This window comes from Leucoraja erinacea, chromosome 6 (genome assembly GCF_028641065.1).
Source record: "Leucoraja erinacea ecotype New England chromosome 6, Leri_hhj_1, whole genome shotgun sequence".
Lineage (NCBI taxonomy): Eukaryota > Metazoa > Chordata > Chondrichthyes > Rajiformes > Rajidae > Leucoraja > Leucoraja erinaceus.
Genome location: NC_073382.1, coordinates 12,741,444 through 12,757,697, shown reverse-complemented (window position 1 = coordinate 12,757,697; position 16,254 = coordinate 12,741,444). Strand labels below are relative to the sequence as shown.

At 44.7% G+C, this 16,254-nt stretch overlaps 1 protein-coding gene across 2 annotated transcripts in view; it reads right to left on the bottom strand.

The window, feature by feature from the left end:
- Nucleotides 1–720: 720 nt before the first annotated feature.
- cdc16 (cell division cycle 16 homolog (S. cerevisiae)) overlaps nucleotides 721–16,254 on the bottom strand; it is a 56,993-nt gene continuing 41,459 nt past the window's right edge. For both annotated transcript variants that reach the window (XM_055636629.1, XM_055636630.1), the window contains 4 exons: nucleotides 12,205–12,266; nucleotides 4,095–4,230; nucleotides 2,130–2,220; nucleotides 721–1,270 (listed from right to left, as the gene is read on the bottom strand). In XM_055636629.1, coding sequence (XP_055492604.1) covers nucleotides 981–1,270; nucleotides 2,130–2,220; nucleotides 4,095–4,230; nucleotides 12,205–12,266 — 579 coding nt within the window. In that variant the 3' untranslated portion in view covers nucleotides 721–980. The remainder of the gene's footprint in view (nucleotides 1,271–2,129; nucleotides 2,221–4,094; nucleotides 4,231–12,204; nucleotides 12,267–16,254) is intronic.

The following is a 16,254-nucleotide window of genomic DNA, read 5'->3' as shown; positions in this document are numbered from 1 at the left end:
CCTTGTGAACCTTTACGCAACAGTTTAATGATGTTCTCAGATTTGAAACCAATACTTGATCTAGTGAATAATGGCCATTTGCAGTTTCCTCCCCAAGTGTATGCAAACGTTTTAAATAATGTCACTGCTAAAAGAGCAAAAGCGTGGTCTATATGCTTTGGTACTCCATTCCCGTACCAAAAGGAATATTTTTTCCCAATCCACCACTCCCCCCTCCCCAGTTTTAAGAAGAGACCCGACACAAAACGTCACACATCCTTTTTCTCCAGAGATGACGCCCGACCTGCTGACTAGCACCTCGTGTCTATCTTTCATGAACACTCCGTTACGTTCTGGCCTGAAAATTCAAAGGCAATGGGGAGTGAGCATGGAGAAACAGCAGTGACAAAGCTGAGGACTGCTACATTATGTGAAAGTCAAGGAAGTACGGGTACAAATTGGGACAGTCTTTGAATCATCAGACAAGACACACAAAGCATAGCGAAGGCATGAGCGGAAGCAGAAAAAGACTCATAGATATTTGGTGTTGTTTTTGAGACATCTGACAAAGAACTCAGCCCAGCACTCTACAACACCAGCAAGGGGATGGTCTGAAGAACCAAAATTAACACTGAAGTACATAATGAAATAGACTAGCATAACTTTAGAAATATTAACACCTGATATTAGTTGCAAACCAAGATCAGTGCCTTTCAAGGATGGAATAACTTGGAGCCCAAGGTTATTTGAGATTTTAATACAATGAATTGATAGATTAACATTGCAAGATATCACTTGATCAACTTTTATCTAGCAGGTGAGTACAGGATCATTTGATCCCTAGTTTAGTCACCACTGCTGGAGTGGCTCAGTGTCTGTGGATCTTCAGCGCTAAAGCTGGGCTACATTCAGGACAAGACTGAACATTTGTATTGCTCACACCGGCCAACCCACTCACTACAAGGCAAGGAACAGTTCCAAAATTCCTGGTCAGAAGGCACTCAGTTGCTCTGGTCAGACAAGGATGTTTCTAACATCATGTCACTTTCGTTCATCTCCATGAAGAGTGGGGTGTCCTCAGGAGCAGGTCTGGGATTTGTTGCTTTACTCTGCTGAGGCGTGGTCTCCAGAGCCATGATGCCACTCTCCTCCAGGGGTGGTCTCTGAAACTCTGTATCACTCTCCCTCTCCCTCTCCTCCCACGAGCAGTAAATCATTTTCTTGATCATAGGTGCCTTCATTGCAGACAAATCGAGCTCATAGCATCCGAGTTTCTCCTTTATCTCCGTTCCTGCAACAAATGGAACATTTCCCTTGTGACAATCTTAAAGATGACACAGTCACAATGGGCCAAACATTTCATATTCAAGATTTAGCAACACCTCTGGGCTCTTCTGCACAAACTGGCAGAAGGGAAGTTTTGGTAATAATACTACTGATCTTGTGTTAACAAGAGTACTCCTAAGGGATCATAGCTTGGCTTAGTGGTACCAAGTCAAAAGGCAGTGATTTCAAATACCACACCATTAGCAAATAATCCACACGAAGTTCCAGAGGGAGGCACTAAGGCAGTACAGCATTGCTGGAGATGGATTTTGACTGCATAACAGTTCTGTTATTGTACCATTAACTTAATTTGAACATTCAAATTCAGTTATTTAAAGGAAAGTCAAAAACAAAAGTTTGATCACTAGATAGCTGTGTCTGTGGTTGCAAAAGAGATTACAGGTTGGTATGTTGCCTCCCTAGTGCGAGGGTCAGGGGTATTTTGGATGCCTTGGAGTGGCTGCAGGACGTTGTGAAAGGAGAGAGTGCACAGCCAAAGGTTGTGGTAATTTGGTACCAGTGACATAGGTAGGAGAGAAGAGGTCCTACAGCAGGTGTTTAGGGAGCAGGATCTCAAAGGTTGTGATCTCTGGATTGTTTTGCAGTCCATTTAGACTGGGACTATGGATTAACTTTGCAATACATGCAGACTGGGAATATGGACCAACAAAACTGTCCATGTAGACTGGGACCATGGATCAATGAGAAGTCCATGCAGATTGGAACTATGGATCTATAATGCAGAGGCAGTTTATAAAGACCATTTTAGCACATTTCTAAAGAGCCTCCAATAACATTCTAAAAACCTGCGGAACAATGCTCACCAATATAGGCATCTGCATCCCCAATGTACATCTCGATGCAATGACCAAGCATCGTAACTGAAAAGGTATCATCTCTACGGAGACCTAGGGCCTAAAGAGAAAGAAAGTCATACACAGGCTATATGTCTTAATGGGAACCAAAAAAGCAGTTAAAGCCACAGTAATTAACTTGTGCAAGATGGTTTCTACATAGCAGTGCTTGCTTGAGAGAGGGAGGAGAAACAAATAACAATCGCACGAGTCCTACATTTATGTACATTACTGGCGTATGATGTATATAATTTCATCATCGCTGGGCGGTGGAAATATTGTGGCAGTTTTTAAGATTCCTGTGACTAATGATTCCTGTGACAACTTAATAACTTTTAATGAGTCTGAATCATTGGCAGAATCTGCTGTGATTCTGCCAATTTCAACATACATGTCTGTGTATGTCTACATCGCTGTGAATGCTGACTGATCCGCTGCATCACGTCAGCATTTTGTGTCCTTTTGTGTAAACTGGCTCCTTCTTTCTACCTTTTCGGCAGCATGGTCCTGCTGGAAGCATGTGGTGGTGTGCAAAATATTTATTCGTTGATATGAAGCAATGGGTGCAAATGTGGGCCAGCTGCTATGGGGGCAAATCAACACAACATACAGGTACTCAGTGTAGATGAAGAGGGTTTCATGTGGCAAAAAGTGTAGCGCACTGTTTCTGGTGCCCCAGTCGAATGTAGAGTGCTTTCAATGCTTTCAATGGAATCCATCGGTTGCCTATGCTCAGTCAACTCAAAACAACAGGTTTGATCAGGCTGGCACAAGCTATGTCACTAGACGGGTGAGATGTGTGTTTATTGCCCTAAATGATGGATTTAAGTAACTTCAGAAAACAGAGAGGGGAAGAAATGTACAGACAAGCTATAACAGGCCAACATGTGCTGACTGTAGTCATGCTTATGCCCCCGTCCCACTTAGGAAACCTGAACGGAAACCTCTGGAGACTTTGTGCCCCACCCAAGGTTTCCTTGCGGTTCCCGGAGGTTTTTGTCAGTCTCCCTAATGGTCGAAAGTGGTTTCCGCTTCTTCTATGTTCCGGCGATTATTTCAAAAAATTCAAAACCGGCGGTGACTAAAAACAGGTTGCCGTTTTAAAAATCGGTCATTTTTTTAGTCGAAGCCGGTTGCGATGCTAGTTGAAGGTGGTTGCCGGAGGTTGCAGGTGGTTGCCGGAGGTTGCAGGTGGTTGCCGGAGGTTGCAGCTAAGACCTTCCATCCAAATTCTGAACCCTTCAGCCCTACATCCTCTGCTCTTCAGTTACCCAAATCCTCTGGGTATTTTCAAACTGCATCTGTCCATTACAAAACAGCATTCCACTCCTCTCTTCCCATTCCACCGTTCGAAGCGCCCTTGTGGACTCAACCACACCCAGCTTATACTCGCAATCATTGGCATCAATTTACATCTCTCCCTCCATGTTTTAATACAAAATAATAGTTTCAGGAGTGAAAGAAAGGTTTTTACAATTTCATCTCAATTGAAGATAATACTTGGACTGAACTATTAAGAATAGTTTCTGGAGTCAAGTGTTGGTGACAAAGCTCCCATTTGTTGTAACTAGAAAAAAGTCACAAAAAGAATTGAACGGTAAAAGCTTCAAACATTGGCCCAGGCCAGGTCAAACTCTGTTTTCTGCCTCAATCGCCACAATATTATCCGCTAATGCTCCCCTGGTTATCATCCCCAAATTGATGAATTGAGACAAAGCTTTACTATCACCAGACAAAAAAGACCTTCACCCCCACCACAACCCACGTGTTAATAGTATGCTACCCAGACTGCCATTTCTGATTATCCTTGAAAGGTATAAAAAGTAAACATCACATCGTTTTTCAATTATGGAGTTAAGAAAATTGGTAACCAAGAGGATTTTAAAGTTAAGTGATTTAATGTCTGAAGTATTCTCATGTAACCATGAACCATACCGTGTGAAAATAGTTGATGGCACTCTCGAAGTTGCCCTTCAAACTGAGCACGTAACCTATAGCGGAATACGTGGATGCATTCTGGGGAATGAGAACCAGCGCCTGATGGTGATAGTCTAATGCTTCATCATACTTCCTGAAACACAAACAAAAGTTCTATTAATTGTCAAAATCATCAGAGTTATGAATGGCCCTGTATGTACACACCAGACTGAACATACAGGAACTAAAGGTGGTGAGGAATCATGCAGCGTGGGAGGATATGTGGAGAAGGCAGGCACGGGTTATTGATTGGGGACGATCAGCCTTGATCACAATGAATGGCGGTGCTGGCTCGAAGGGCCAAATGGCCTCTTCCTGCGCCAATTTTCTATCTATCTATGAAACCACACGGCCCCTCATTCTAAGAGCGCTCCGCTTAGTCTTACTCCCCTGTAAGTTCCTATTGGCCCTGCTTATGTTTCACTTCTCAAAGTTCATAATGAACCCCTTCTTAGGCAGAATGTTACAAATCGTACAACATCTCCCCTTTTCCATTATGGCTCATGTCACCATTCAATAATTTCATGTCGTCTGCCCAAAGACTTTCCTGACACTGGAAGCAGTTACCCCATTTTAATATCACTCCTCTGTTTCCAACCCCTCCTAATTTTTCTGGTCCCTCCACCTTCAGTGAAAACCCAAACACCAAGACAGATAGAGTAGATCATCTCTGCATCTCACCAATGCCTTGACATCATTCCTAAACTATGGTACTCATAATCAGTCTTAATAAGCGATTGATAGAATCACTTTTATAATTCAGCTGACTCAAGCGAATTAGTGAGCTTTGTGTTTTAACTCAGGCAAAAAAGAGAAAAAGGAATATAACTATTCCACACAAAGGATTAGAGTCATAGAGTGATACAGTGGACCAACTTGCCCACTCTGGCCAACATGTCCCAGCTACACTAGTACCACATGCCTGCTCATGGTCCATATCCCTCCAAACTTGCCTTATCCATGTACCTGTCTAACGTTGGGATTGTCCCAGCCTCAACTACCTCTTCTGGCAACTTGTTCCATCCATGTGAAAAAGTTAGCCTTCAGATTCCTATTAAACCTTTTCGCAGACCAGAGAACCTATGTCCTCTGGTCCTCGATTCCCCTACTCTGGGCAGGACATTCTGGGCATCTACCCGATCTATTCCTCTCATGATTTTATACACCTCTATAAGATCACCCCTCATACTCCTACCCTCCAAGGAATAATGACCCAGCCTACTCAACCTCTGCCTATAGCTGACACCCTCCAGTCCTGGCAACAACCTCGCAAATCTTCTCTGAAGTCTTTCAAGCTTGACAATATCTTTCCTATAAAATGGTCCCCAGAACTGAACACAATACTATAAATGCAGTCTCACCAAAGATAAGCCTTTTTGACCACCTTATCTACCTGCAACTCGACCTTCAAGGAACCATGCACCTGTACTCCTAGATCCCTCTGCTCTACAACACTCCCCAGAGGCCTACCATTCACTACGTCAGTCCTGTCCTGGCTCGATGTCCCAAAATGCAAAACCTCACATTTCTCTGTATTAAATTCCATCAGCCATTCCTCAGCTCACCTGGCAAATCGATCAAGATCCTGCTGCAATCTTTCACAACCATCTTCAGTCTCTGCAAAAATACCCACTTTTGTATCATCAGCAAACCTGCTAGTCTTGCTCTATATGTTCTCATCCAAATCATTGATGTAGATGACAAACAGTAACGTCCAGCACCGAACCCTGAGGCACACTGCTAGTCTCAGGCCTCCAGTCTGAGAACCAACCTTCCACCATCTCCCTCTGCTTCCTTCCATGGAGCCAATTTGCTGTCCACTCAGCTCTCTCCTTGGATCCCATGCAATCTAACCTTCCAGCGCAGCCTACCATGCGGAACCTTGTCGAATGCCTTACTGAAATCCATGTATACATCTACAGCTCTGACCTCATCGACCATTTTGGTCACGTCTTCAAAAAACTCAGATTTGTGAGACATGACCTCCCATGTACAAATCCATGCTGACTATCCCTAATCAGCCCTTGCCCATCCAAATGTCTGATTAACCTATCCCTCAAAATACTCTCTGGTAACTTTCCAACTACAGATGTTAAGCTCTGCGGCCTATAGTTCCCAGCATTTTCCCTGCAGCCCTTCTTGAATAGAGGCACAACATTTGCCATCCTCCAGTCTCCCGGCACCTTTCCTGTATTTAAGGACGACTCGTAAATTTCAACCAGCGCTCCTGCAATCTTCTGACTAGTTTCTCACAATGTCCTCGGATCTACAGGTGCACAACCTTTTATCCGGAGTTCCGGAAACCGAAAAACTCCGAAAACCGGCCATTTTTTCCAGATATCGTCTGCACACCAAAGCTCGCGTTTGGCGCCAAACTTGACCCGAAACAACCCACGGTCAACCCAGGTCTGTACTACTGTAGCGGCTGCCTCCTCCCCGGAAACCAGGAGACGCTTAAACATCTGTAAATCATTGCTTAAATGTTAGTCAGTTAGTTTGGAGGGCTTTTATGTGAAGGGGGGGTGAAGGGGTAAACTTTAATTCTTAGTCCCCTACCTGGTCGGAGAGGCGGGGAGCGGTCAATGCCTTACCGGGTCGCCGTGCAGTAAGCTCCGCAGCGCTGTGGCCGGTGGGGCTGCGGGTGGCGCCGGTTGTAGCTCCGACCCCGGCAACTCTACCCCTGGCTGCGAGGCGCTCCAAATCCAGCGCGGCCCGCGGCCCGCGGCCGGACGCCCAAGCTCCGCGAATGTCGGGAGTCGGCGGCGTCGCAGCGCTGGGACACCAGCGGGGAGCGGGCAATGCCTTACCGGGTCACCGTGCGGCAAGCTCCGGAGCGCTGTGGCCGCCGACTTCCAACATTCGCGGAGCGTCGCTGGATTTGGAGCCGCGCAGCCAGGGGTAGAGTTGCCGGGGTCGGAGCTCCAACCGGCGCCGCCCGCGGCCGGACGGAGCCCCCAGCTCCGCGAGGTTGGGAGTCGCCGACCAGGTAGGGGACTAAGAATTAAAGTTTCCCCCTTCACCCCTACTCCACCACCACCACATAAAATCCCTCCAAACTAACTGACTAACATTTATGCAATTATTCTCCCGGTCTCCGGGGAGGAGGCAGCTGCTCCAGACTTTTCAAGCCGCCCGCGCTACCTACCTAATCTACGCTAAAAATCTTCCATTCGGAAATCCGAAAATGTCCGAAATCCGACAAGTGTCTGGTCCCAAGGCTTTCGGATAAAAGGTTGTGCACCTGTACCTGATTAGACCCTAGAGATTTGTCTACCTTCATACACGACAGCACCTTCAGTACTTCAACGGTAACACTGACTGCTTTCAAGACACTTCCATTGACTGTCCTAAGTTCCTCCGTCCTACAGCCTTTCTCCTCGGTAGAGAGGAGAAATACTCATTGGGGACCTTGCCCATCTCCTGTGGCTCCACACAGAGGTGACCGCTTTGATTCCTGAGAGGTCCCACTCTCTCTCTAGCTACCCTTTTCCCCCTTATGTATTTATAAAATCTTTTTGGATCGTCCTTAATGCTACCTGCCAGAGCAATCTCCTGACCCCTTTTTGCCCTTCTGATTTCCTTTTTCAGTTTACTCCTTAGTTCCTGGGAGTGGGAAACACATTCTGTAAATGGGCTGGATGGGTTGGAGTTTGTAAAATGTGTGCAGGATAATTTTTTGCAGCAATACATAGAAGTACCTACTAGAGAAGGGTCAGTGCTGGACCTCCTGTTAGGAAATGAGACGGGTCAGGTGGCAGAGGCATGCGTTGGGGAACAGTTCGGGACCAGTGATCACAATACCATTAGTTTCAATATAATTATGGAGAGGGTCAGAACTGGACCTAGGGTTGAGATTTTTGATTGGAGAAAGGCTAACTTTGAGGAGATGCGAAAGGATTTAAAAGGAGTAAATTGGGACAGTTTGTTTTATGGGAAAGACGTGGAAGAGAAATGGAGGACATTTAAAGGTGAAATTTTAAGAGTACAGAATCTTTATGTCCCTGTTCGGTTGAAAGGAAATAGTAAAAATTGGAAAGAGCCATGGTTTTCAAGGGAAATTGGACACGGTTCGGAAAAAGAGAGAGATCTACAATAATTATAGGCAGCATGGAGTAAATGAGGTGCTTGAGGAGTATAAAGAATGTAAAAAGAATCTTAAGAAAGAAATTAGAAAAGCTAAAAGATGATATGAGGTTGTTTGGCAAGTAACGTGAAAGTAAATCCAAAGGGTTTCTACAGCTATATTAATAGCAAAAGGATAACGTGGGATAAAGTTGGTCCATTAGAGAGTCAGAGTGGACAGCTATCTGCAGAGCCAAAAGAGATGGGGGAGATATTGAACAATTTCTTTTCTTTGGTATTCACCAAGGAGAAGGATATTGAATTATATGAGGTAAGGGAAACAAGTAGAGTAGCTATGGAAACTATGAGATTCAAAGAAGAGGAAGTACTGACACTTTTGAGAAATATAAAAGTGGATAAGTCTCCAGGTCCGGACAGGATATTCCCTAGGACATTGAGGGAAGTTAGTGTAGAAATAGCAGGGGCTATGACAGAATTATTTCAAATGTCATTAGAAATGGGAATAGTGCCAGAGGATTGGCGTACTGCGCATGTTGTTCCATTGTTTAAAAAGAGGTCCAAGAGTAAACCTAGCAATTATAGACCTGTTAGTTTGACGCCAGTGGTGGGAAAATTAATGGAAAGGATACTTAGAGATAATATATATAAGCATCTGGATAAACAGGGTCTGATTAGGAACAGTCAACATGGATTTGTGCCTGGAAGGTCATGCTTGACTAATATTCTTGAATTTTTGGAAGAGGTTACTCGGGAAATTGATGAGGGTAAAGCAGTGGATGTTGTGTATATGGACTTCAGTAAGGCCTTTGACAAGGTTCCTCACGGAAGGTTGGTTAAGAAGGTTCAATTGTTGGGTATTAATGGTGGAGTAGCAAGATGGATTCAACAGTGGCTGAATGGGAGATGCCAGAGAGTAATGGTGGATGTTTCTTTGTCAGGTTGGAGGCCGGTGACTAGTGGGGTGCCACAGGGATCTGTGTTGGGTCCACTGTTGTTTGTCATGTACATCAATGATCTGGATGATGGCGTGGTAAATTGGATTAGTAAGTATGCAGATGATACTAAGATAGGTGGGGTTGTGGATAATGAAGTAGATTTTCAAAGTCTACAGAGAGATTAATGCCAGTTGGAAGAGTGGGCTGAAAGATGGCAGATGGAGTTTAATGCTGATAAGCGTGAGGTGCTACATCTTGGCAGGACAAATCAAAATAGGACGTACATGGTAAATGGTAGGGAATTGAAGAATGCAGGTGAACAGAGGGATCTGGGAATAACTGTGCACAGTTCCCTGAAAGTGGAACCTCATGTAGATAGGGTGGTAAAGAAAGCTTTTGGTGTGCTGGCCTTTATAAATCAGAGCATTGAGTATAGAAGTTGGGATGTAATGTTAAAATTGTACAAGGCATTGGTGAGGCCAATTCTGGAGTATGGTGTACAATTTTGGTCGTCTAATTATAGGAAGGATGTCAACAAAATAGAGAGAGTACAGAGGAGGTTTACTAGAATGTTGCCTGGGTTTCAGCAACTAAGTTACAGAGAAAGTTGAACAAGTTAGGACTTTATTCTTTGGAGCGCAGAAGGTTAAGGGGGGGACTTGATAGAGGTCTTTAAAATGATGAGAGGGATAGACAGAGTTGACGTGGATAAGCTTTTCCCACTGAGTGTAGGGAAGATTCAAACAAGGGGACATGACTTGAGAATTAAGGGACAGAAGTTTAGGGGTAACATGAGGGGGAACTTCTTTACTCAGAGAGTGGTAGCTGTGTGGAATGAGCTTCCAGTGAAGGTGGTGGAGGCAGGTTCGTTTTTATCATTTAAAAATAAATTGGATAGTTATATGGACGGGAAAGGAATGGAGGGTTATGGTCTGAACACAGGTATATAGGACCAGGGGAGAATACGTGTTCGGCACGGACTAGAAGGGCCGAGATGGCTTGTTTCTGTGCTGTAATTGTTATATGGTTCCCGAAACTCTCCTCCAAGCACTTGATCCCAGTTGCCTATATCTGTCCCATGCATCCTTCTTGTTTTTGACCAATGCCTCGATTTCCCTCGTCAGCCAAGCTTCCTTAAGTTTGCCTGCTTTGCCCTTCACTAACAGGGATGTACATGTCCTGAGCTTTTGTCAGCACACTTGGCTGATGGTCCTTTCCCCTCAAATAACCTGCTCCAGTCAACTTGAGTGAAACCTTCTCTCATATCCTCAAAGTTGGTCTTACCCCAGTTGAGCATTTTAACACGTGGGCCCTCGCTGTCCCTATCCATAAATATCTTAAGCCTAATCGACTTGTGGTCACTGGTCCCAAAAGGCTCCTCCACCAACACTTCATTAACTTGCCCTTCCCAATTTCCCAATACTAGATATCAATGTTGCCCTCTCACGTGTGGGGGCCTCCACATATTGCTTGAGAAAACTCTCCTGAACACGTTTGAGGAATTGCACCCCATTTAAACTCTTTGCACTATGAATAATTTATCCATGGTGTATAAATCTTTATTGAACCATGTCCAGTACATTATTAAGTGACCAGAAATAGCCACAATAGATGGTGATCCAAACTGTCCCAGTCAACGATAATTTCCCCACTTTTTAAACTCGATCCTTCCGAAAAATACCTTAATGCTTGTGTTTTGGTTTACTTTGTCGCCTTGTTAACCTATTTCAGTGAAAGGGGCAGCGGAACTTTTAGTTATCAACATATTTATATTCCAAGGATCTATCTTTTTCGCTATCTTGTATCATTTTTTACACAGAGAGTGGTGAATCTGTGGAATTCTCTGCCACAGAAGGTAGTTAGGGCCAGTTCATTGGCTATATTTAAGAGGGAGTTAGATGTGACCCTTGTGGCTAAAGGGATCAGGGGGTATGGAGAGAAGGCAGGGATGGGATACTGAGTTGGATGATCAGCCATGATCATATCGAATGGCGGTGCAGGCTCGAAGGGCCGAATGGCCTACTCCTGCACCTATTTTCTATGTTTCTATATGTGGCAAGTAATAAGCAAACACCAAAACAGACAGCAGCTGTGGAATGAGCGACAGTTAAAAGATTCAGGTTAAACACCCTTTGTCAAAAGGAGAGAAAATAAATTATTTTTAAGTTGCAAAGAAGATGGGGAAAGAATCGTTTAGGCCAAAGATAATATCCCTGATACATTGAGGCCACAGGTGTTGCTTTGGTGTAAAAACAGTAGAAATGAGGAATTTAATATCTGCAGGTGTAAACTGCTGAGGCGATCTCGTTGAAGGGTCAGATAGACAAAACAAATACTAGAAAATGGGGCAATTACTGCGAAAACAAAGAATTGAGAGGGTTGTGAATTTCACGCTACAGAATATGCCCGCACCAGGCATTTGGTCAGTCTGTACCAATAAAGAGAGAAACCGCAGAAACGCATCACAGATGGAAGCCGTAAGTAGCCCGTTCTAACACAGAGAAAGCAAGTTATGTGAACATGGAAAATTTGATATAATCCGAATTCAGTAATGGTCCAAGATGAAAGACGAGGTGCTGTTTCTCAAGCTCACCTTGGCCCCATTATAACAATGCAGGAGGACACAGGCAGACATGTCAGTGGAAGTGAGGTGGAAAATCAAAGTGGCTGACATCAGGAGCTCCGAGTCACCCCTGGCAGAGTGGACACAGATACTCCACCAGGTAGTCAACCAATCGATGTTTGGTTTCTCCAATGCAGGAAAGTTCTTACAGTAAACAATGAATAGAATAATTAAGCCTTATCCACAGTTCAGCAAGATTCCCCTACTTCATTGTTCACAAAGTTGCCGATCAGGAAATGATCTGAATATAAGATAATCAGCATTCTCACGAAATTTAGGCTGTCAGCAAAACTCAACTCAATTCCCGAGAGGTGCAGAGAGAGTGCAAGAATTTTGCTTTTTGACAGGATCAGCCAGTCCTTCCGAACAGCAAAAAAAATCTTGAAGAAAAATTGGCACCATTCACTTGTAAGGACTTAGTACTTACTTGAGTTTCCTACATACATGTCCCAAATTGTTCATTAATGGTTCCCATTTATCAACAGTTACCTGCAAATAAAACAGCATAACATTAAAGACATTACTCAGTTACAAGGAATCAGTTCAGTTTATCTGATTGTCGCATGTACTAAGGTACAGTGAAAAGCTTTTGTTGCATGCTAACCAGTCAGCGGCAAGACAACACATGATTACAATCGATCTATTCAGTGTACAGATACATAATAAGGGGATAAAGTTTAGTGCAAGATAAAGTCAGTAAAGTCTGATCAAAGATAGCTCAAGGGTCACCAATGAGGTAGATAGTAGTTCTGGTCTGCTCTGTAGCTGTGGTAGGATGGTTCTGTGGCCTGATAACAGCTGGGAAGAAACAGTCCCTGAATCTGGAGGTGTGCTTTGCCACACTTCTGCACCTTTTGTTTGATGGTAGAGGGGAGAAGCGGGAATGGCCAGGGTGCGACCTGTCCTTGATTATACGCCTGGCCTTGACTCCTTACAAATGTGCAGGAATATTAGGTACAAACAACATGCCTTCGGTAAGTAATCCAGACTGGTACTCCCTCTAAAATACTGAACTAGTGCTGTGTATTATTTGAAGTGAAAGCAGCAGTATGTGTGCATGTTCCAAATGTTTTTCATTACCGCAGGACAACCTAAAGCACAATAAGCATCATGGAGAACATACTCCAATGGTTGGTATCATACCTCAATGTAAGATGGTTGTGGTTGCTGTGGTCAATCATCCCAGCTCTAGTGCTTCCCTGCCAAAGTTCCTCAGGGCAGTGTTGTATCTAGACACAATCTTCAGCTATGTGTCTACAACAATGCCCTTCCTTTTATGTTAAAGTTAAAAATAGGGAAGCCTGGCAGTGTCAGCAAGACCTAGCAGAGCTGCCAAGCTTTGTCGGAGCACTTCAGTATTCTAGTACCTGAAAATCAGTATTTTGCTGAGGAAATCAGTATTTTTACGCGGTGCCATTTTGCTGGAAAAATGTTTTTTTTAAATGTGCAGTCATACCCATGTAAGAGTACAAGAATGCATAACTTTGCTACCAATTGACATGCCTTCTACGCACCTTACTTGACAGTGCATTAATTGCCATCTCTTTGTATACAGCTGCTTGAACGGCTCATTCCTGCTTTTAGCTCCCTATGATGATGTAGAAGCCATTTAGACGGCGCCCCCATGTAGCCTGGGATCTCTCGCCGAGATCGCTAGTGGTGGAGCTCCGTCCAGCGCGGCCTCCGGTAAGGAAGCGGCCGTTCCAGGCATCCCAAGCCGCTGAGAGGGTTCTCCCGACGCCGGAGCACCATCACCTGGTGAAGAAGGGACTGTAACATCGGCCCCCGCAGCAATGACTGCGGGGGCCTCAATAGGCCCAGCCCGACTGTGGGTGGACATGGGGATGGGGACTGGACTTTGTGCCCTCCCTCAGTGGGAACCATTGTGGGGGGATGCTTTTATGTTTATTGTTAAATTCTTTCATGTTGTGTCCTATCTTTATCTGTGTGCTGCTTTGTAAGTCAAATTTCACTACACCAGTTGGTGTATGTGATAATAAATGTCCTTTGTATCCTTTGTTTTGTATCCATTTTGCATTTTTGATCCCTTTTCTTTCTAATCTTGTCGCATCTCATCCCTCGACATGCAACAACTACGTATCCACCACACCACGTGGTATTAACGCACGCGAGTGCCCGTGAAGCCCAGACCAAAGATCAAAGCCGTAGTACGTGATGGGTAATTTTTCGCGCCATTTGGTAGCAAAAACAGGAAGGCAGATTACTATCTAAATGGCGTCAAGTTGGGAAAAGGGGAAATACAATGGGATCTGGGGGTCCTTGTACATCAGTCTATGAAAGTAAGCATGCAGGTACAGCAGGCAGTGAAGAAAGTGAATGGCATGTTGGCCTTTATAACAAGAGGAATCGAACAAAGAGGTCCTTCTGCAGTTGTACAGAGCCCTAGTGAGACCACACCTGGAGTATTGTGTGCAGTTTGGGTCCCCTAATTTAAGGAAGGACATTCTTGCTATTGAGGGAGTGCAGCGTAGGTTTACAAGGTTAATTCTCGGGATGGCGGGGCTGTCATATGCTGAGAGAATGGAGCAGCTGGGCTTGTACACTCTGGAGTTTAGAAGGAAGAGAGGTGACTCGTTGAAACATATAAGATTGTTAAGGGCTTGGACTCGCTAGAGGCAGGAAACATGCTCCCGATGTTGGGGGGAGTCCAGAACCAGAGGTCACAGTTTAAGAATAAGGAGTAAGCCATTTAGAACGAAGACGAGGAAACACATATGTTAACAGAGAGTGGCGAGTCTGTGGAATTCTCTACCTCAGAGGGCGGTGGAGGCAGGTTCTCTGGATGCTTTCACGAGAGAGCTAGATAAGGCTCTTAAAAATAGCGGAGTCAGCAGATATGGGGAGAAGGCAGGAACGGGGTACTGATTGGGGATGATCAGCCATGATCACATTGAATGGCGGTGCTGGTTCGAAGGGCCGAATGGCCTACTCCTGTACCCATTGTCTATTAACGTGCTCGCGATTACCGTCATGGCATCCACATCTACATCTCACTGTCTGAATGATACAGACGTCCTGACTGAAAATCACACCCTTCCGATCAATTATTTTAGGATAAGCCTTTCCAGAGAACATGCTACTTTTTGCTTCGCCCATTTTCAAAATTTAATTCATGGGTGGAAATCGTATTTAAAACATGGGGGGGAACCACAAATTTCCTAGCGGCCCGGTGACAAGTGTGCATGACAACGAACAATTTTATCTCCTCCCACCCCCCCCAGCACATTTTAATTATTGTTTAAACACAGTAATACCATCTGATTGCCTTAGTAACACACACAAGCTCCCACGCACAAAACACCAGGTAATTTGTTTTTTTGCAAATGTCAATGCCTCTTCAAGGTCCACTAACCCCAGAGCTTTAACACCTCAAAAAAAAACCTGAAATAGAATCCTAAATTTCCTGGAATTTGATGGCATGTCTTCAAAATGCTTCCTGCGTGCTATTTGTTGTTGGTTTTTTTTGAGGGCATACGTTAACAAGACAAAGGCAAAACAGATCTATGTAACTACACTGTAGCTGCCTGCTTCTACTACTCACTTGTAGAGTGTTTTGCAAGGCAGCTTTCGTTGCCTCCAACAGCTTTTGTTATCTTCATTTTTTCAACCTGCTCTCATGTGTCTCAGTCTCTGTGCTCTCCCACTCTTCCTCCCTCCCTCCCACCCCCTTTCCCTCCCCCTCTTTGTCTCTCCCTCCCTCTCCCTCCTTCCTCTCTCTCCCTTCCTCTCTCCATCCCTCTCGCCATCCTTCCTCCCGCCCCTTTCCCTCCCACCATCTCCTTCCTTTTTTCTCCCTCCCTCTCTTATTCCCTCCATCCCTCTCTCCCTCCCCATGCCATCTTCTCCCTCTTTACACCCCTCCCTCTCTCCACCCCTCCCTCTCTCCACCCCTCCCTCTCTCCTCCTTGAGCCCACCCCACCGTTCTGTATAATCAAGGCCAATCCCAATGTAACTGCAATCCCACTGGTAACCTTTCACCACTAGGCTTATCCATAATTCTACCACTGCCTGAAAAATAATTAAAGGCTCAACTTCCACTAAGAAAGAGAATTCCAGACTCATTGTTATACGAGAATTTTCCCAAACAGTTAGTGATCCATAGCGCTCCATAGCGCTCCAGCCAGTAGCGCTACATTTAGAACTCATAACGCTGCAGTCGACAGCTCTTTGTTTAAATTCCCACATGTTAAACTGACAGCGCTGTGTTTAAACCTGGAGTGGGACAGGCAGAGACTCTGGAGAGAACGAATGGGTGGCGTTTCTGGTCGAGATCCTTCGTCAGACTGAACTGAACTCTCGTCAGTGAGAAGGTAGACAAAAATTCTGGAGAAACTCAGCGTGTGAGGTAGCATCTATGGAGCGAAGGAAATAGGTGACGTTTCGGGTCGAGACCCTTCTTCAGACGTTCTCCTCCTCTCTCCAAAATGCCAAATGTTTCCGGGAATGCTGAGGTGA